Below are 21,431 nucleotides of genomic sequence, written 5' to 3' on the forward strand. Positions count from 1 at the left end.
TTTAGACTCCGCTGTGCTGCCTGTTGTTTTCTCTGAACTGATTTGTCTCCATTAAAAAAAATAAAACCACATTACTAAATAAATTCTTTATCTGGTATGTGTTTTGGTCAGGATTTGGGAGTAAAAAGAGAGATTCGTTATATAATGTAAGCTGTAGGATCACTATGGGCCAGATTGTAATACTCTAGGTGAGTTATATCTTCCCCCAGGAGTATTATTATTTTCTTACATTTATACTGTGGTAGCACCCAAACACCACAACCAGTTCTGGGCCCCTATGTGCTAGGCACTGTGCAAACCCATAACCAGTTAGGCTCATCAACAAGATTACATTTGGAAAGGGTGCTACCCATCCCAGTCGGACTCTATGGGGGCTGAAAAAGAGGTGTTTTGTTTTGTTAAAATACAAATACTCAGTCCTCCATCCCGCTCTCTGGATTATTGCAATTTCAGACGCTTTGCAAGGCCTGACCACAAAACCCAGATTACAAGGTGTGTGTGTGTGGGGGGGAGGGGGAATAAATCCTAAAACCAGAGACTCCTGTGGTTTGTAACCTACTGAGCCATTTGCTTCTGGAATGTTGCCTTCACTAGCTCCAGCTGATGACTTGGTTCTGGTTGCTGTAATATTCCAGGAGGGGTGATGACCCTGTAGATGCCGCTAACTTGATCCTCTGGGTGTGTGTGTTTGTTTCCAGAGAGGATCTGCTGAGGCCCGGATCCAAAATGCACAGAACCACCAGGATAAAGATCACTGAGCTGAATCCCCACTTGATGTGTGCTTTGTGTGGCGGCTACTTCATAGATGCAACCACCATAGTGGAATGTTTACACTCCTGTAAGTTTCCTCTGTACCTGGGGGGAGAAAGAAGGAGAAATCCGCTGTTCCCAATGAAATGCTCTTTTCTTTCATTCCACCAGGCAGATCTCCTTTTTGGGTGTTAAGATCAGAAGCCAGCTGGTGGTGATGAGAGAGTCCCCAGCTGCTCACCTGAATATAACTCCATGGGCCAAGCTTTTTCCAAAGTGGCTGGTGATTTTTGGGTGCCTAACTTGAGATACCTTAAAGAGGCCTGATGCTAGTTTTTCAGGAAGAGCAGAGCTCTCCCTTTCTGGAAACCAGGGCCTCCTTGTCATGTGAGACACCCCCAAATTGGAAGCACCCCAAACCCTTAGTCACTCTTGGCCTCGGATTACTCGCTCAATAATTTTGAGGTGAATTGGGGAGGGGGTGGTGAAGCTAGAATCCTACCATATTTCTTATACAGGGCTTAAGGCAATCTCTCACGATTAGAGATCAGAATGAGAGCTATGTGTGTGTGAGGCGGATAATCCCATATCTGCCTACTTTTGGGTTCTTCTACCTTCCTCTAAAGCATCTAGTTCCAGCCACTGTTCAAAGACAAGGTCCTAGACTAGCTGGACCCAGGGTCTGCTCCAATCTAGCAATTCCTCTAATATACCTGCAGAGAGAAGCAAGGTGTAAGGGAAACCATGCCTTGATAAGAGGGGAATGTGGAATAGCCCCTACTGGTGGGATCCCCCTCTCATTGATACATGGCTGCTAACAGGTGGATTAAATGGAAGCAGTCACAGATTACTTTCCAATCAGTGAGGGTAAAAAATTATCTTGCCCAGAATGTCTAAGCAGCTGCCTGTTCACTGTGGGTCAAAGCCAGCCCTGTACAGAGGGCCAGGGCAAGTGATGCACCACTTATATCCTGCGTTGGCACCATTTATGTCCCTCTTAAGCAGGATATAAATGGAGCTGAAGTGAGACTTAATACCTTGTGCTTAAGTGGCGCCTAGGCCTTGTGCTGACCCTTTGCCCAGGGGTGATAGTCACCCCGTGAGTCTGTATGTTGATTTCACCCTATTTATTTTTCTTTCTTTCTTTTTTTAGTCTGTAAAACCTGCATCGTCCGCTACCTGGAGACCAACAAATACTGTCCCATGTGTGATGTCCAGGTGCATAAAACCAGGCCCCTGCTCAGCATCAGGTGAGGGATCTCACTGTTCTGGTTCTTGCCCTACAGCCCCGATAACACAGAAGTTGGGAAGCATCAGGCTCTGGATTTCGGCTGTAGCATGTCACCGAGCCTCACTGTCACAGGAAATTCTCCTCCCTGCTTTGCTGCAGTTGGGAGATGGATATTTTGGCCTAACTTTTCCAGAGCCACTAATAGTGATTTTGGGTGCATCTATTACTTTTTTTTTGAGAGGGGCGGCAACTTGGGATGCCTGAAGGGGCCCTGATTTCCAGAAGGTGGATGCACAGAATTAACAAATAACGAGGTCCCTTTTTAAAGTCCCCCAAACTGGGCACCAAACTACTATTTGCTTTGGAAAACTGAGGTCTCTGTATGTAATTCTGACCCTTATTCAGCAAGGTATGTTCCTAACCATCGGCATGTGAGTAATCCATTGTCTCCAATGGGACTAATTTACTTAAAGTTAGGCATGGGTGTGGGACTCAGGAGATCTGGATCAAATTCCCAGCTCTGCCACAGACTTCCTGTGTCTGGGCACTTAGGCCCAGAGCCTCAAAGGCCTCCACCCAATGGAGTTACGCACCTATCTACCTTTGAGGATCCAGGCCTTAGTCTGTATGTGACTCAGTTTCCCATCTCTCCAGTGGAGACAACAGCACTTCCCCACCTCACAGGGATGTTTTGAGGATAAATCCATTAAAGATGGTGAGGGGCTCACATACTACTGACATGGGCACCAGACAACTACCTTAGTGTGCTGACTCCGGGCATACGCAGCAGAGAATCATAGACGTTTGTGTTGGGAAAGACCTCTTGTGGTTTTCTTCCTTCAGCCACTGCAGTGGATGGTCTATAAGATCAAGAGCGTTATTTTCTACTAAAAAGAGTAAGTATCTTCTGTTGAAGCCAAGTGAAATCTGCTGCCCCGGAAGAACAGGATTTGCACTCTGCAGTTTTACGCCTTATAGCATAGGTGCTGGAACTGGGGGTGCTGCCGCACCCCCTGGCTTGAAGTGGATTCCATTATATCCAGGATTTACAGTTTGGTTCAATGGGTCTCAGCACCCCCACTGTACAAATTGTTCCAGCACCCCTGCCTTAGTTTACTAGAATAGCCTACTAGACTATATCTGACACCTTATAGTCTACTGTATGTAGGTTATTTGAATGTTGACCCAAAGTCTCTCCTATCTCCTTGAATGCTTGCAGGGGAGGAGAGGAAGGAATGATCAGAACCAGAGCATCCTAACTTTCATTTTTCTCATAACAGCTGCACGGGCTAGGGAATTCTGTACCCGGTCATTATTTTGTGTTTGATGTCATCATGGGCATTCCTGGGGAGTTTGACATCATAAGCAAAGCCCCAGCAGGGCTGTGATGTCAAGATAGTCCCACCTCAACAGCTTCCAGTGTCCAGATGCAGCGCCTAATGTAATGGGGCCCCACTCTCTGTGTTGTATAATATCAATGAGATCCGAGCCGGAAGGGCAGACGACAAGTGTCATGATGTGACAGACAGGACCAGGAGCGTCTCTGAATTTTCCAGCCCCCTTTAAGGATGTTGTAAAGAGATTGGGATGATTAATTAGCAGGGAAAGGCACAATGTGAGTTACATCCTCTGTCAGTTTGGACTGAGTACCTGAGGTCATCTTTAGACAGTGCCCGGACCGCAGCCGTCAGGCTTTGAAGCCACGACAAGAGAAATTTAACCTGAACCCGCTTGTGGTTTATAATTCATTGATCCATTTGCCTTGGAACGATGCGTTCTTCTCCCAGTGGAGGGTTATTCTATGTGAGCGTGCGGCTGGCTGTGTCTCAGCCGCTACTATTGTGGGTGGGTGGGTGGGTGGTTTCCAGACCCCTGTTCCATGCCCAGAACCACTAGGATCAAACTAATGCAGTCAAACCCCCACGCTTGGTGCATGCTTTATGCCGGCTTCGCTCCTTCCCTATTCGTCTGGGTTTGGGGAAGCCAGACATGTCTTGTCAGTTGTAGAATTAGCTCTGCAGGTGGTTGGCATAGAAACCGTTAAGGCTTCAATACATCACTAGGGGCTTTTTTTAGCTCTTCCATGTAAATCCATTTCCGTAGTAACACTTCTTTATTTTTTTTTTCTTGGTTCCCTGTGAAATATTTACACTCTAACTCCCACAGACCTTTCTGTTAAATATCTCTGAATGTGTGCACAGACCCAGACGGAGATGCACTCTGCCAACATACAGACAGACACAAAGCAGCAGGCTAGAATTGCACCGATCTTCCAAGCTCTGAGATATCACCCAGACCTTACTTTATAATTTGCATTGCAGTAGCTACTAGTTACAGACAACCCCTCCGTCTCCTGCCATTATGCTAGCCACTCTACCACCATATCTTTGCATCCTTGTCCGATCAGACCCCAATTTTCATTGGCACTAGGGCCCCTTTACACCACTTTAGCAGCGGCAAGGGGCCTGGATTGTGAATGAGAATCAAATCCACAGTCTTCTCTCTATTTTTATCAGAGTCGGGTAGTTGAGGCATAGACTTGGGAATCAGAAGGGTGTGGGAAATCTGTGTCAGCGTCTGGAAGAAAACTTGTTCAAGTCATGTGGGTAACCTAACTCCTATTGAAATCAATGCAAATTAGACACCTAAATACCTTTGAGGATCTGGGCCTTAGACCAAACATTTCTAGGGTGGATCCCTAAACTACTTCTTAAACAAGGTGGCTGAACTTTTCCCAGAGGTGCCCACATCTCTCACTGCATGTCAGTCGAAGTCTATGTTTAGGCACACAAACTTAAAATTTAGCCATAATCTCTTTCTCCCTTGGCTTCCCCATCTGTAAAGTGGGAATACTGATCTCAGCTTGCCTCACATGAAGGTCTTGGGAGATTTGATTCACAAAGGTTAGCAAAGCATGTTGAGAGCTTCAGATGGAAGGGGCTAAAGATGAAAAGCCCTATATCTGAGCGAGGTATCTTTTATTATATTATAGAAATAATTTTGATATATGATCAGTGACCCTGATGTTCCCATTTGTTCTTGGAACTAGAGACATAGCCCTTCTTTTTGGGCCAGATCCAAAGTCCTCATGTCTTCCCTGTTTGACTTCATTGGGTTTTGGAGCAGACTCTGAATTTGCATGGTTAGTCATTTTCCTTTCTCTTTTGCTTCCCCCTCCATCTGAGTTGCATAATACCCAGCTGTGTTGTCAGAAATGTCAGTCATGGACATATTAAGGACTATGGGTTCAATCCTGCCAGGTGCTTGGCACCATTCAGCACCAAGTTTCGGGATACCAATAATATGCAATGGGGTTATGACTTCCCAAAGGCTACTTGCAACCTGTGTCCACATACATCAAAGTCAATAGGAGTTTTACCAGCAATATTCAAATTGGCGCAGAGCCGGTACAACGTGGTCTTGAATTCATCCGACTGTGTTCCTTTGCAAAGGACCCGTGCAATGTCTGTGCGCTATTTAAGTCCCACGTAAGCCCTGTTTTGAGGGCTTAAATGGTGCATAAGCCTTGTGACGGTCTTTTGCCCAGGAGTGGAAGGTGCTCTCTTTTGGTGTGGCTGGAGAACGCAGACAGGTGACTGGAATGGATTCGGAAATAACTACACTCACCCTCCCTGATTAATTCTTATTTGTGTCTTTCAGGTCTGACAAAACCTTACAAGACATAGTGTACAAACTAGTCCCTGGGCTTTTCAAAGGTACAGATACAGACAGCAATAATCAAATCAAGTAATAACGGGGATGATTTGGGTGTGATGCTCTGTGTTGGCCCAACTCTGCTCCTGTTGAAGTCGATCCCCTTACATCATTGGAAGTGGGGTTAAAGGGCTTGTGAAATTGCCACCCTTACGCCCAGTGCAAACACAGAAGTTGCACCCCTTTCACTATACCTGGTTAGTTACAGGGGTACAACCTGCTTTAGTGTGGACGCAGTTATATCGGGATAAAGGTGCTTATACTGGTGTAGCTATTTCCGTAGGGGGAATAAGCTATCCAGGGCTAGGTCTACACTGGGGGGGGAGAGGGGGGATTGATTTAAGATACGCAAATTCAGCTACGCGAATAGCATAGCTGAATTCGACGTATCCTATTCGACTTACCCCGCTGTGAGGACGGCGGCAAATCGACCGTTGCGGCTCCCCCGTCGACGGCGCTTACTCCTCCTGACGAGGTGGGAGTAAGCGCGTCGATTCGGGGATCAATTTATCCGTCTAGATGAGACGCGATAAATCGATCCCCGAGAGATCGATTTCTACCCGCCGATCCGGGCGGGTAGTGTAGACTAGCCCCTAGTATAGGACACATTCAAACCAGTATCGCTGCATCCACATGAAGGCTTATACTGGTATGACTGTATTGGTAAAACATCACACTCCCAACTGGGCATAAAAATGGTGTAGACTAGGACTCGATCTTCTATTCTCCCTCTCTTTTCATTCTTTCTTTCTCACCACTTCCTTGCTTTGATTGATCTTCTCTTGCAGATGAAATGAAGAGACGGCGTGACTTCTATGCAGCCTATCCCATGGCAGACGGTAAGTGTCTGCAAACAGGAATAGCCGCGCAGTGTCTCTTCCTTTCTGTTCTCTTCTCCTCTCTGTCTCGATGCTAAATACATTTTGGGAGGGGTTTAACGTCTCTCTTCCTGCTCCTTGTGTAGTTCCCAATGGGTCTAATGAGGATCGTGGGGAAGTTTCCGAACAAGACAAAGGGAACCTGACAGATGATGAAATTGTCAGCTTATCCATAGAGTTTTACGAAGGAATGAGGTAAGATTTTGTTGCTGTTGCTAAACTCCTTCTGTTCTGAGTCAAAATCCTGCCCTTTCTGGCTACCTCTAAGATCTTATTTGCGGGAACGGATCGAATCCTGAAGACTGTTCTCAGCTAGGGTGACCAGACAGCAAGTGTGAAAAAGACCGAGAACGCTTAGCTACGTGAATAACGTAGCTGAAGGCGACGTACTTAGATCGACTTACCGTGGTGTCTTCACCACAATGAGTCGACTGCTGCCGCTCCCCCGTCGACTCCGCCTGCACCTCTAGTGGCGCTGGAGTACAGGAGTCGACGGGAGAGCGCTCAGGGGTTGATTTATCGCGTCTAGACTAGATGCGATAAATCGATCCCCGCTGGATTGATCGCTGCCCGCCAATCCGGCGGGTAGTGTAGACATACCCTTAAAAGTGGCTGTGTACAGACTAGAGAGCCTCAGGTGTGTTGTGGATGTGCAGGGGCTAATTAAGCTTATGAATGGAGGGCTCGTCATGTGACCTGAAGTCAGCCGCGTGGAGCATTGTAGCTGCAATACACAAGCTAAAACAAAGCCCTGAGTAGAGCATATTGCAGTCGCGAAGCCTTTTATCCACTGGCTCTATGGCTTAGCTGGAGATGATTAGATGGTACATGCCTCTTCACCACCGCATATCCAGAGAGAAATTAACCCTTGTGTCACGACTGCCTTGGCGAGGTTAATATCCCCTCTCCGTGGTTAAGGGGGTGACTCTATTTTCGGTTACTTTTTTACAAAAATGCTCATTCTGTCCCTTCTTCCCTAGAGATGAAAAGAAAGGGACGATTGAAAACGGGGATGCGGAGAAGGAAAAAGTAAGTGCTGCCAGGCTGATCGCTTAAAGAGACCTGCAGGTAAACAAAAGAGGTCCCAGTCAGTGCGTTGTTATTACACTAGGGACTGGGAAGGCGGTAGCGGAAGGCACCTGATGCTTCCTGCACTGGGGCAGCTCCGCTAGTGCTTGCACTAGGGTCTGTGCAAGTTCCAAAGAGCTTGAAGTGGAAGCCACATTTTGTTTCTTTTGGCAGGGGGTATGAGACAGCAACAGATGATCAATTCTTTCCCCTGGCCTTTGAGCTGCTGCTCCCCTGGCCCCAGTAATCCTGTCTCCAGCCCTCCCCCTGGTTTTACACATGGATCCAAATAAAGAATCAAACTCACTCCAAGAAATGGCTTTTTACAAAGGTTGGGTGCGGTGCAAAGGCCTAGGGTTAGGGCCTTTGCGTTGGGGCAGATAAGTAGGAACTATTCGTCTCATGGTACGGGTGGAAAATCTGAGGGGCAGAAATTAAGGTCCACTTTTTTAAAGGGGGCCAGTGACTTTGGGTGTTTCAAATTTTGGATGCCCAACTCTTGATGGACTTTTTGCCCAGATCTTCAAAAGGTATTTAGATGCCTCCCTCCCAGTGATTTCAATCTGAGGATCTGGATTTGACTTTCAGAGGGACTGAGGCCCTGTAGCTTTTATTGATTTCAACTACAATGTGGGGTGGTCTTTGCTATTCACACAACAATCAAGGAACCACACAGACACAAATTCTCCAGCCTGTATTATACAGGAGGTCAGACTAGATGCCATAATGGTCCCATCTGGCCTTAAAATCTATTCATCTAAATAATGATGTTTGCTGTATATACACCCCATGCAAGGATTAGCTATATAGACGCTGTGGTGCTTACTGGGTTCTGGCAGCTACTAAAACACTACACAGTAAGCATCACTAGAGATCTCACAAACTATTTAAAAGGATACCATCCTATTCCTATGCACCGCAAGCACCCTCTGGAAGGCAGGCCCAAGATGTCTTAAACTGGACATCCAAAAATCAGTGGCCACTTTAGGAAATTTAGGCTACCAGTCCCACAAAGCACATCTGTAACTTTAAGGACAATTAGTTCTAATTCTTTGTTAGGCCAGGGCCTGAGTGAACCTTGCCCCAGGGCCATAAACAGCGTGCTGGATGAGGTTAGAACTCAAGATTTCCTGGCTCCCAGCTCTGTGCTTAGAGCAAATGATCTGAGAGAATTTTTTTTTCTAGAGTTTGGCACTATTAATCCCGAGAATTTCAATTTGAGCTCATCTTTCTTCTGAAATATTAGTAAGGAGGAAATCAACACAGACACACGTGTAGAATATGTTTGTCTCTGTATAAATATATAAAGACACTGTTGGTTCTCTGGTTATCTCATAAGGGCTTTTCTGCTTACTTTGTGCAGCCCTTGAGAGATCGAATGATCTGATTTGTAGTCTAACCAGTTAGCAAGATATTTATTTTGGTCCTTTTTAATGGGGTGTGAGTCATTTATGTCCCAGAGGCCTCCGAGTTAAAAATCAGTCGAAGGCATTTTTCTGCTGCTGCTGTTTTCTCTGTGAGGCGCTCTAGCCCCTGCTCCCCACCCTTGCCTTGCAAAACCAGAACAGTATAGATTGCAGCAGAGCCCTTTGCGTGTGACCTGCAGGTCTTTCATGCTCTGTTTGTGTACGATAGATTTACAGCTGCTCCTGTACGTATTTCATCCCCTCTCCCGTTCCAGCTGCTCAGCTCTCAGTAACGCTCTTCTCTTCCCCTCCTCCCCCTGCCTTCCCTCTGGTCTGGCCCCAGAAGAACGGTGTAAGGTTCCTCCGGTGTCCTGCTGCCATGACAGTCATGCATCTGGCTAAATTTCTCCGCAATAAGATGGATGTTCCCAGCAAGTACAAAGTGAGTAGCGAGCGACCGGCAACTGGTCCTAGGTCACTGCTTGATCTGCTGACCTCTGTCAAGGTCCCATGCAGTGCGTGCCCACGGGTGCAGCACCCGTTAGGCCGGTTGTATTTGGACGGTCGTTTATTACATCCATGGAAGGTGTATGAGCATTTAAACGTTGTCCCTGGGGCCTGCTGGCTTTGGACAGTCCCTTCTTACACCCCTCATTCTAAATACAAACTGGGGTCCTTGCTGGGTTCAAAAACTGCATGTCCCCATTCTCCTTTCAATGTCGTTATTGTTGGTTATACTTAGCTATTAAGCTCTTTAGGCCAGACCCCTGTTTGTTACGTTTGCACAGCACCTTGCACAACAGGATCCTGACTGAGGCACTATTGCAATACAAAGCTATATTCTATCTGATGGGCATTATAGTAGCACCTCAGGACCCCAACCAAGATTGCGACCCACCGTTGCCTAGCACAATGGGGCCAGAGGAACAGCTGGCATCAAGTTGCATTACTCCATTTGAAGTCAACGGCCTTGATTTGCACCGGCAGAGGCGCTGCCCCCGTCCGTTTCAGAAGAAGAGCGTATCTCAGAGAACCTCCTCCCTCCGCCTTTCCCCCCAAATAAAACCAAACACATTCTTGACAGCCCCGCACCAGTGCTGGAAATTCCAATCTCAAAGACCTCCCCAGATTTTCCAAAGATTTATTATGTGTTTCTCTTATTGAAAACACACACTTGTTTAAAGACTTGGCAGTTGTCATAATACTACTTAGCACTTATTCACCCTGCCGTACAAACATTTGCTAATTAAGTCTTGCAGCCCTCTTTTAAATAAGCATCCGCCTCCTCATTCTGTACCCAGGGGGAAGCTAGACTTGCCCAGAGCTATTCAGCAAGCTAGCACAAGGGTCAGAACTCAGTCCACCAGACCACCCTCACCTATCCAGTCTACCTAACAGGGCCTTCTTCAGAATGATTCTGACACTGATTCCTACCAGGAGGAGACCTGACACAGGGACATTGGACCTGATTCACTGCATTTTGTATAGAGTCACTCTGATTTGGTAGCATGTTTACATTCATTTTGCTGGGCAAAGTGTGGAGCAATGGTTAATTCCACCCCCGACTGCCCAATGTTCAAAAGAAGCTTAGAGCCCACTTCGGCACCAAAGTAAGTGGCCAGATTTTCAAAAGAACGCAGCTCGGTTGGTGTTGGGCTCTTAGGAAAATCTGGTCTAAAGTGGGAATGGGGCACCATGGAGATTATTTAGATGCCTAAATGGGAGCTGAGCTCTGTGGAAGAGGAAATCTGACCCCTTCTGTCCAACCATGGATTGGGAAACAAGTTATTTTATTTTGTCCTTGGGACCCCTGGGTCACTGGAGGGGGAAAGATTCACTGTGGTCTGTATTTGTCAGGTGGAAGTTCTCTACGAAGACGAACCTTTAAAGGAATATTACACGCTTATGGACATCGCCTATATCTATCCTTGGAGAAGGGTGAGTAAGAAACTCCCTCTTCTGTGCTGGAAGTATCTTTGTCATTTATTGAGAAGCAGCGTGGTCCAGTGGGCAGGGCAATCGCCTGGGATCTAGGAGACACGGGTGCCAGCCCTGGCTTCGTGGGTCACTTCCCTTCCCTGTTCTGTTTCCCCTCCCACCATTTGTCCACTTGGTGTCCCATCTCCAAAGCTTAAAGTCTAGAGCAGAAGGCCTCTGAGTGACTACAGAGAATTCTTTCCCCGGCGGCTGGCTGGCGGGTCTCGCCCACATGCTCAGGGTCTAACTGATCACTCTAATTGGGGTCAGGAAGAAATGTTTTCCCCCTGGCAGATTTGGCACAGACTCTGGGGGGGGGGGGGGTTTCCACCTTCCTCTGCAGCGTGGGGGCACAGGTCACTTTTTGGTTTGAACTAGTGCAAATGGTGGATTCTCTGCAACTTGAAGTCTTTATATCAAGATTTGAGGACGCCAGTAACTCAGCCAGAGGTTATGGGCCTATTGCTGCAGTGGGTGGGTGAGGGTCTGTGGCCTGCAATGTGTAGGAGATCAGACTAGATGATCATGATGGTCCCTTCTGACCTTAAGTCTGAGTCTTCAGTACTGGGTTTCTCTCTCTATGTTCGTACAGCACCTAGCGTAAGGGAGCCCTGATCTCTGAAGTCCATAGATGCTACTGCAAGACTCCTAATGATTAATATCAGTTAATCAATACTAATTTTCAGGCAATAACTCAGCTCCTTTTCAAATGAAATCTTTTTGTGATGAGTGGGTGTTTTTTCAGTGGTGGATAATAATAGTTAGGGGAAAGGTTTCAGAAGGAGAGGTTTATTCTTCCAAAAATATCTTGGACCTCAATTTTCTAGACATGCTGGGCACCCACTACTCCAGCTGCAGCTAATGGGAGCTGCAGGGTGCTAAGAATCTTGCCAATTCTCATGATTTTATAAAATGATTCGGTCTAAATGAGCTGTTACCGCTCAAGAAAGAGATCTTGGAGTCATTGCGGATAGTTCTCTGAAAACATCCACTCAGTGTGCAGCGGCAGTCAAAAAAGCTAATGGGATGTTGGGAATCATTAAGAAAGGGATAAAAAATATGACAGAAAATATCATATTGCCTCTATATAAATCCATGGTATGCCCACATCTTGAATACTGCGTGCAGATGTGGTCGTCCCATTTCAAAAAAGACATATTGGAATTGGAAAAGGTTCAGAAAAGGGCAATAAAAATGTTTAGGGGTATGGAACGACTTCCATATGAGGAGAGATTAATAAACTGGGAATTTTCAGCTTGGAAAAGACACGACTAAGGGGGGGATATGATTGAGGTCTATAAAATCATACTGGTGTGGAGAAAGTAAATAAGGAAGTGTTGTTTACTCCTTCTCATAGCACAAAAACTAGGGGTCACCTGATTAAATTAATAGGCATCAGGTCTAAAACAAACAAAAGGAAGAATTTCTTCACACGCCACAGTCAACTTGTGGAACTCTTTGCCAGAGGACGTTGTGAACTCTGTTATAGTCTTGGCCTTCAAAAAAGAACGAGATAAATTCATGGAAGGATAGATCCATTAGTGGCTAATAGCCCAGATGGGCAGGGATGGTGTCCCTCGCCTCTGTTTGCCAAAAGCTGGGACTGGGCGACAACGGATGGATCACTCGATGATTCCCTGTTCTGTTCATTCCCTCTGGGGCACCTGGCATTGGCCACTGTCGGAAGACAGGACACTGGGCTAGATGGACCATTGGTCTGACCCAGTCTGGCCGTTCTTATGTAGAGGGACCATTGTGAGTCTGACCTCCTCTATAACATGGGCCATAGAACATGGTTGTGGATAAAAGCTTGAAAATGTGACCATGAAAGGCAAAAAAATCAGAAGGCAAATTAAAAAACAAACAAACAAAATCCAGTTTATAAAAATCTCATGATTTGGGGGGCTTGACTTGCGATTTTTGACACTCCCCCTCCCCCCAGTGTTGGCAATACTGTGTTCAGCAACTCTGGAAAAAAACCCAGGTCCCGACTATTACCCGCTGCCCCCACACCTGGAACGGGGGTGTTGCTGGCACTTCCGAAAGGGCATCGGAAGGAGGGAAAGTGCCGGGTTTGAAAACCGAGATCCATCCAAAACCATGTTTCCCTTGTTGACGCTTTCTCTGCTAGAGCGTTTAATTAGAACCAGGTGCTCCGAAGAGCCTTGATTCACTCTCCCAGCCTGCGGTGGGGCACAGGGGCGAACTTTCAACAACCACCCTCTTCCTAGCCAGACATAGCTGCCCTGCACAAATCAACTGTTGTTTGTTTGTTTTTTAAAGGGGAAAAGGGTTTAACGTTACCCTTCTTAGTGATCATTGCAAATGAACTCCAGCAGCTCTAGATTTCCCCTTTTGTGGCTCGAGTCTTTAAAGCACTTCAGTTCCAATTCAGGAAAGCTCAGAAGGACCCAGATGAATGGGAGTTAGGCACCCAAATACCAATGAGGATCTGGGTTAAAAGTACTGTTGAAGTCAATGGGACTTCATCACATGGTTAAGCTCCTCTGTATCTAAGGTACTTATCTGGCCCATATCACTGTGATAGCTGGGTCTCACAATCTTTAATGGATTTATTCTCAGCAGCCCTGGTAGGGAAGTAGTTATTCCCCTTTTACAGATAGGGAACTGAGGCACAGATGTACAAAGGTATTTCGGTGCCTCGCTACCACTGAATCGCCATTTGAGGATCTGGACTTAGGCACCTAAATACCTTTGTAAATCTGGCCCAGAGAGATTAAATGTCTTGCTCAAGGTCACACACAAAGTCTGTGGCAGAGCAGGGTCTTGAACCTGGGTCCTAGGTTTGCGGTCTAACATCTGGAACATCCTTTTTCTCCTAACATAGACTCATTAGATTGGCCACAGATCTAATCTAGTCCAATATCCTTTCTCTGACAGCAGTCAGTAGGACATGCTTTAGAAGAACAAAATTCCCCTAATTGCTAGGAGTTAGAGATTGGTTTAAATCCTGATGCATTTAAGCCCTTCTTAATGTTAATATATATTTTGGAAGAGAAACTACCTACTTATTTTATCTGTTCTTGTTATCTATATAAACATCTAGTCCTTGTTTGAATCTTGCTAAGTTTTTAACCACCATGACATCATGTGGCAATGAGTTCCGCTGTTTGGTTGTGAAAAGATTTCCTTTCATCAGTTTTGAATTTGCCATCTTCTAATTTTATTGAATTGTTCAAGTGCTTTCCAGAATAGGAACACATTTTGAATATGTGCGCATTTCGTGAAGTGGGGGCTTAAGCACATGCTTAACTTTAAGCAAACGGGGAGTCTCATTGAACTCAATAGGTAAGCATGTGAGTCTAAGGGCTGTGCTAGACCAGTGCGCAACAGTTCACATGATAAAGCCCTGGCTCCTTGAGAGACCAGCTAGGAAATTTTAAATGGTTTTCAGTAGGATATTTTTCACATTGCCACTTGCTAGTGGGTGGGTTTTAAGATGCATCTCATTTGAATTCCTGAATCCTTCATCACTTTTTTCTGGAAGGCAGCCTGAAAATCTTTTCCAGAAACTAGCTTTTAATCTTTCATGAACATCTAAATTCTTGAGCCAACTGGCTCAGTTCCTGGAAAGACATCTCAGAACTTGAAATTTTACAGGTGTGCCTGGAAAGAGCCACTGGAAATTCATATGAAAATAAAACAAAACAATAAATCCTATAGCCAAAGGATTGTGCACTTGCACAATGGGGCCTGAATCATCAGTGCCCTGCACCTTGTGTAGCCATTCATACTAGTGGGTGTTGAACACCACGATTCTGGTGTAAAAGGCTACACAAAGTGCAGTCAAGGGAAACTGTGACTGTAAGATTCAATCCATTTCCCACTGAGAAACCAAATGGCAAATCTCCCATTACAGCCAGTGAAAGCATGTTGGTGCCCATAATTTAATATTTCACTCATTCTGCCCTTCACTATTATATCCAAGTACTGAGATTTTATTTGAGACAAATATTTTCAGACTCTTTCAGTCCTGTGTTTTCTCTCTAGCTTCATTCTTAGATCGTAGTTTGGATATCCAGCTAGCCTGTGGGACGCAATGGATTGTGTATTATGGAGAAAGAACATAACGTCCTATAACAAACCATTTAAATGGTTAAAAGAACGAGGGGTCCTTGTGGCACCTTAGAGACTAACAAATGTATTTATTAATTTATTTGTTAGTCTCTAAGGTGCCACAAGGAATCCTCATTCTTTTTGCTGATACAGAGTAACACAACTACCACTCAGAAACCTGCCACCATTTAAATGGTTAGTTAATGAGACAATGCCACAGTCCTTTGGTAGAACTTTTTAACCCCCATCAGTATTACCTCAAAACTTTGTCAGGCAAGATATTTTGAAAATGTTTGTCAGAACTGAGAACCTACCTGTTTGCAGATGTTTCTTAATAATACTTAGTGCTTTTAATCCCTAGATCTCAAAGCATTTTATAGATGGATGGCAATGTTTTAAAATTACATTGTCACATAGTTTTAGGTCATGAAAGGGGAAAGTTTTAAACAGACTAATATTAATAGAAATAGTCTATGCCTGAATTAAAAACAAAACATGAAACAGATCTGGGTTAGATGTTGAACATACCCTGCTACTCTCCCAAAGCATTCTGCAACCAGAACTTGGGTTTTGTTCCAGAGCTTGAGAACTCCTAAAGTTAAACTGATAAGGAGAATTGAAACTGACCAGTCAACTTACACTGCTGAAGCAGAGTGGAATATAAGAGGGGGGGAAAGGAAACACATTCATAAATGATAAAGTAAATAAAAATTCATATAGTTTTAATAATGAGGTATTATTAGCAGCACAGGTAAGGACATGCATTTGGTTTAAGTAGGATTTTTAAACTGATACTGTTCCTTTTAAAAATATTGTATCTCCATTCCTCTCTTATGTATACGTCTATCTTGAGAAGACGCTAGCATGAACAATTTAGATAATACTTAAACTTCATATTTTGTTTCGATGTTTGCCATTTTGAGACTTTTACAACATAAGCTTGTGGTACAAAGTTCAGTTAATTCAGGAGAATTAAACTTAACTCGGGAGTCACAACAGCAAGGCCATAATAAAACTGGGCTTTAGACGATCATTGTATTGAATTGAGCCCTGATCTAGCAGAGTTCTTGGGACAGATTTAAGCCTGTGTTTTGTTGAATTGGGGCCCTGGCTGAGTTTTTAAACATGAAGTTAAATGCTAGGCCATAGCACGCTCTGGTGTCAAGTCAGTTTATTTACACTGATGATTTTAGGGGCGACGTTCCCAGGAACAAATGGCAGTCAGATGCATAACTCTTGTTGGCAGCTAATGGGAATTAGGCCCCTTGGCTACCCCTTTATACATTTGAATCTCTCCCCCTTTAGCTTCACTTCTGAGTCCCAAACTGCTGTCCCAGACCTGAAGAAGAGCTCGTGTGGCTCAAAAGCTTGTCTCTGTCATCAACAGAAGCTGGTCCAATAAGATATTATCCCACCCACCCTGTTTCTTTAATATCCTGAGACCAACAGCTACAGCTACCCTATGTCCAGATTAATTGGTGTAGATATCAGTGTGATCGTCTCTAAAAACACCCATGTGAACATCTTTTGTCTCCCTTCTCCCCGCTGTAGAATGGGCCTCTCCCTTTGAAATACCGAGTGCAGCCAGCTTGCAAGAGACTAAAACTGTCCCAGCCTGCAAACTCTGAATGCACCAACACCAGCGGAGCATCCGAGTGCGAATCCGTCAGCGACAAAGCCAACAGCCCAGCCACCTTGCCCGCCACCTCCTCGTCCCTGCCAAGCCCTGCCACACCTTCCCACGGGTCGCCCAGCTCCAACACCACCACGATAAGCATCCCTGCCAACCCCGGCACCATACTCAATGGCACCTCGAACTGCCACCAAATGCCACACTCCTCCAGCAGGGGGCGCAAAATGACTGTGAATGGCAGCACAGCATCCGCCTTGACCTAGAAGGGACCCCTGGGGCATGACTTTCCATTTTATATATAAATATATATGTGTATATAGGGAAAAAAATTATACATACTTATTTTCTATTGATTGACCAGATTAATTTAAAATGCAAACAACAGACACAAAATGTGGTTGAGTATTTTTTAATGATTTTTTTTTTTTTTGTCTTCAACTTTATGGAACTTGCATGCCATGAGCCCACGTTTAGGTAAAAGCGGCAGCCCCTTCATTTTCTAAACCTTCGCTCACCCAAGGAGCTAATGGGACTCCGTAGTAACGGATACACAGGTAATGGCAAAGCACATGGACTGAAAGCCTCAATCCTCGGTGTAAATGCATTTGTGGTGCTGTCACTTTCTTCCAAAAGGATGAGGCTTGTCCAGGCATTTCTTAAGCGCCACATCTGATGTCATGCTTGTGTCTGCCTCCCCCACCCCCTTTCCTGACTGGTTTAGGGATGAAGAACCTAAAAGCAGGTGTTGAGTCTTTTGTGCGTATGGACAGGCAGGAAGTGGGTCTTAGAGCTTTGTAAATCCTGCAATTCTTCCACTACCCAAACTCTCATGGACTTTAAGCCAGAAGCTTGCCTGGAGTTAGGGCCATTGGCTAAAATTTTCAGAAGTACCTAAATGATTTAGGAGCCCCAGTTCCATTGAAAGACAATGACCTATGTGATTTAGGAGCCCAAATCACTGTGGTGCTTTTGAACATGTTACCCATAGGGTGTTATGTCCAGAGCAGCCTAGGGGATTTAGACACACCTTCCATTAATTTAAAGGGAAGAGTTTGGTCTGATTCCTCCCCCACCCCCAAGACTGCATACAGCCCCAGCGGAAGCCAGCAAGAGCTGCAGGTGTTGTGCACCTCTGAAAATCAGGTCCCATGAGTCACATTTTTCAAAAGAAGTCAGGGCCAGATTTCTGGGAACATGCTGAAGTGTGTTGTTTCCCCCCCCTAAATCTTGCCCTAAATCATTCCCTAGCCTGCTTTAAATTTCTCAGCCAGAGGCTCCTTCCCTGGCTCCCTTTAGAATGACAGCTTTTCCCACTACCTTGTTGCAATGTCTTATCTGATCATTTTAATCACTGGGTAGTCTCCAAGGAGAATTTCCATCCCTCTGTAAATACATCCTTGCTCCTGTCTTCACTTCATAATGATGTTCCCCCTACATTTCTGTGCAGTGGGGCAGGAAGGGGGAGAGATCTCAGCTTTAAGGGCCACCAAAGCACATTCCATTTGGAGGTGGACTTGGCGAAGGGATCTAAAGAACCCAGGAACTGGTTTTGCAAAAGGATGTGGCTTCGTCTCCCCCATGTAAATTGTCTTCTCCTTTGCAGAGTAGCTTTCTAATGACTATTTGAGGCTTCGATCCTGCAAAGATTTAAGCATGTGCTTGACACACTCCAAGCAGTTCCATTCATTAAGCACATGCCTTAAGGGTGGAATCTTCAGGAGAATCTAGGCAATTTAAGAGCACAAGTCATTGATTTCCCCCCCCCCCCCCCAATGGAGGCCGAGGGATCTAGCCCTTCAGGTCAACAGAAGTTGGGAACCTCTCCTGGGCTCCTTAGTCATTAAGGGCTCTTTTGAAAATCCCACTCTAAGACTTTGCAGGATGGGGGCTTCAAGTAATGAATACCACCTTCAAAACAGGTAGTGCTCACTCATTGGACCCATAGCAGCATTTCACGTAGCCTCAACATTCATGAGCTTGAAATAACCTGCCTGGGTGGGAAAGGAAGAGAGTTAGGGCCCATCCCACCCAGGAAACCAGCATTTCAGTCCTTCCACGGTGGTGATGGTTACCAGGAGTGTGGTTTCTTTGGTGGGGTGGCCAGAGATGATGCTAAAACGAAGAACCAATGTATTTCCCCATCAAACACTCTGCTCTCCATTTCTTCCTCCTCAATAGCTCCTTGCTTGCTAAAAAGTTTAAATTCAGCATTTCAAAGCTTCATTTTAGTTCTACCCTGTCCCACCATCTCCCCTTCATCCTCCTCATGCAGGATTTAAAAAAAACAAACAGTGCCTTTAGAAAGGTGGTTTATTTGTGAAGGGGACAGGGTAAAAAAAAAATAAAGGGGGGGGGGTTTACTGTGTTTTCTTTAAAAAGGCATGTTGCTTTATAGTATGTGGTGCTGCATTTTGCTTACATCTTGTGTTATGAAATTGTCCCCATGCAGGGGGGGGGGGGAAAGCGCACAGGTCCCATTGCAGAGAATTCTCTTGCATCATCCGCTAAAGATTTCCTTCCAAGCCGCAGTGATACTTTTCCTTTAAGGTAGGGGTGTGAGTGTGAGTTAGAGAGCATGGGGTGGGGGAGAAGGGGAAGGGAAGGAGTGGCTGCATTCTCAGAAGCACATGTTCTCTTGGGCCTCAAGAAACTTATTCCCCTTATTTATTTATTAATTCATTCCACCATGAATGAATAAGTGCCTGCAGATCCCAGGAACAGGAAAATTCCTGCAGGGGACAGGAAAGAGTCAAGCTGCTAGAAAGGAGCTGGGGTTTTCTCTGCAGGGGCCACGGGTAGAGTGGGGGCGGGGGGGGGGAATCCTGAAGGCATACTGAAACCGACAGGAGTGGGGAAGGGAACTGCGTATACAGAGCCTGACTCCAAAAGGTCAGCAAACATGGATTTAAAAACAAAACACTAAAGTATTCTCCCAAAGAACTGAGAGGTGTCTTTGCTGGGAAGAGCCAGCCTGAGCAGAGAGCCCTCTGTGCAAGTCATTCGTGGTAAGGCTCTAGGAAGCTGGGTACAGGTTACGGTTAAAGGACTTTCTTCCTCAGAATGCTGCATAGGGTGAGGTCTCCACCGGGAGTTCAGCGTAGGGTGAACTGGTTAACGCTGAATTAGGCGGGGCTTGGGACCGTAACTTCTTAGAAACCTTTGAGAACGTTATCCCCAGCAAGAATGAGGGATCTAATGGGCGAAGATACACTTTTTTTTGGAGGTGGAGGGTGGGTGGGTGGGCCATCCGAATTTCCCATGGAAGCAGCCAAAGTGGGTAGAACGCATCTTCGGTTGGGTCATGGGGGGCAGGTGTGTGTGTGGGAAATCGGGGGCAATTTGCATGTATTGAAGATGGCTCCCTTCTGCCCTGCATTGTCTCATGGGAGGAGAAGGCAGCCAGGTCGACTGCAGGGGAAAGACACATAAAGCTGCCATTGTTCTATTAGTCTTTCCCATTTCTGTTTCTTCCCCTGCTATTGGCTAGGGCTGGACTGCGAGCTCAATAGTGTTTCACGGGGCTTCATGGGTTGAAAATATTCACTGGACTTTGGTATCCCTTCTCCTTGTACATAGGCCAAAATGGACTAAATGGGGCACTTCCACTGCCTCAATTTGGGGGGTTGGTTCCCCCCCCCCCCAATATGGTACAAACCAAATTGCTCTGTATGTTTGCATCCTGTATGATGTTTTAATGTCCAGTAATATATTTGGATATTCATATATCGTTATTGGTTAAACATTTGTATAACTATACAGCTTTGTAAATGTAATAAATGCTGCAGATTGTCCTTCAACTTGTCTGTGTGTGCAGATCTAGCCATCAGCCTGCCTAGCCTTTCATCCGGCCTATATATGTCCATCTACCAGCCTGTCCATCAATCTGTGTATATCCATCTGCCATCCTATCCTTCCCCCATCAATCTGCTCTGTACATCAGCCTGCCTATTCTTCTACCTAGCATCCATCCAGCCTCTCTCTCGCTCATATGCAATCCATTAAGCCTCGTCTATATATAGACTTCACCCATGCATCTGAGATGCAGTGAGGTTTGACACATTCATGTTCTTTTAAGATTTAGTCACTTCAGGTGCTTAAAGTTACCCCTCGCTCCCATCCTCCCAGGTCAGTAGAAAATAGGGTGACCTGATAGCATATGTGAAAAATCAGGACAGGGGGTGGGGGTGGGGAGTAATAGGCGCCTATATAAGAAAAAGACCTGAATATCAGGACTGTCCATATAAAATCGGACCATCTGGTCACCCTAATAGAAAAAAAAAATAATGCTACTCTTCCCTGTTCTCCCCTTCCGCTCAGCATGTTAACAAGCTCTCCCCTTTTCTGGTGGCCATTTTGACCTGGTTTATCACACCTCCTTTATTCAGCATTGCAAAGCCAGAGCTCAGTGGCTTTGTCTTAACTAGGGAAAAGGTTATTTAGGGAGGCAAGATGGGTTAGTGGTGTGGCAGAGCTCCGACCTTGTCCCTGTGGGTCCCGCGCTGCCAGGCGGTTTATGCTAGCCTCAGAGGCTCACTGCGACCCTCCACGTAGCCCTTCTCTCTCTAGGGCCAGGGTACAGTCTACTGAGCCCTGTCCATCATATGCCAGCATGGAAGTTGGTAAGAAAACTCCCCTAGTCTCTGTTGTCCCTACAGGCTTATTCAAGAACAGTTGAGTCTCCTGTCCTGACAGGGGCC

The 21,431-nt window shown here is 45.6% G+C and overlaps 1 protein-coding gene across 1 annotated transcript; it reads left to right on the forward strand.

Moving 5' to 3' along the window:
* Positions 1-726: 726 nt before the first annotated feature.
* Positions 727-17,166, forward strand: PCGF2 (polycomb group ring finger 2). The gene is made up of 9 exons (XM_065422674.1): positions 727-838; positions 1,904-2,000; positions 5,642-5,697; positions 6,484-6,534; positions 6,660-6,768; positions 7,554-7,602; positions 9,394-9,489; positions 10,905-10,985; positions 16,653-17,166. The coding sequence occupies exons 1-9, from the start codon at positions 727-729 to the stop codon at positions 16,995-16,997; spliced, it is 996 nt and encodes a 331-aa protein (XP_065278746.1). The 3' UTR covers positions 16,998-17,166.
* The last annotated feature ends 4,265 nt before the right edge of the window (positions 17,167-21,431 follow it).

The sequence above is a fragment of the Emys orbicularis genome, chromosome 25 (assembly GCF_028017835.1).
Source record: "Emys orbicularis isolate rEmyOrb1 chromosome 25, rEmyOrb1.hap1, whole genome shotgun sequence".
Classification (NCBI taxonomy): Eukaryota; Metazoa; Chordata; order Testudines; family Emydidae; genus Emys; species Emys orbicularis.

What these genes read in the sequence shown, in the direction of transcription:
- PCGF2 (XM_065422674.1), top strand. Translation starts at nt 727, where the DNA reads ATGCACAGAACCACCAGGATAAAGATCACTGAGCTGAATCCCCACTTG. An exon ending in AGTCCCTGGGCTTTTCAAAG is followed by an intron (nt 5,698 to 6,483) that starts GTACAGATACAG and finishes CTTCTCTTGCAG; the next exon opens with ATGAAATGAAGAGACGGCGT. An exon ending in ATGTTCCCAGCAAGTACAAA is followed by an intron (nt 9,490 to 10,904) that starts GTGAGTAGCGAG and finishes TGTATTTGTCAG; the next exon opens with GTGGAAGTTCTCTACGAAGA.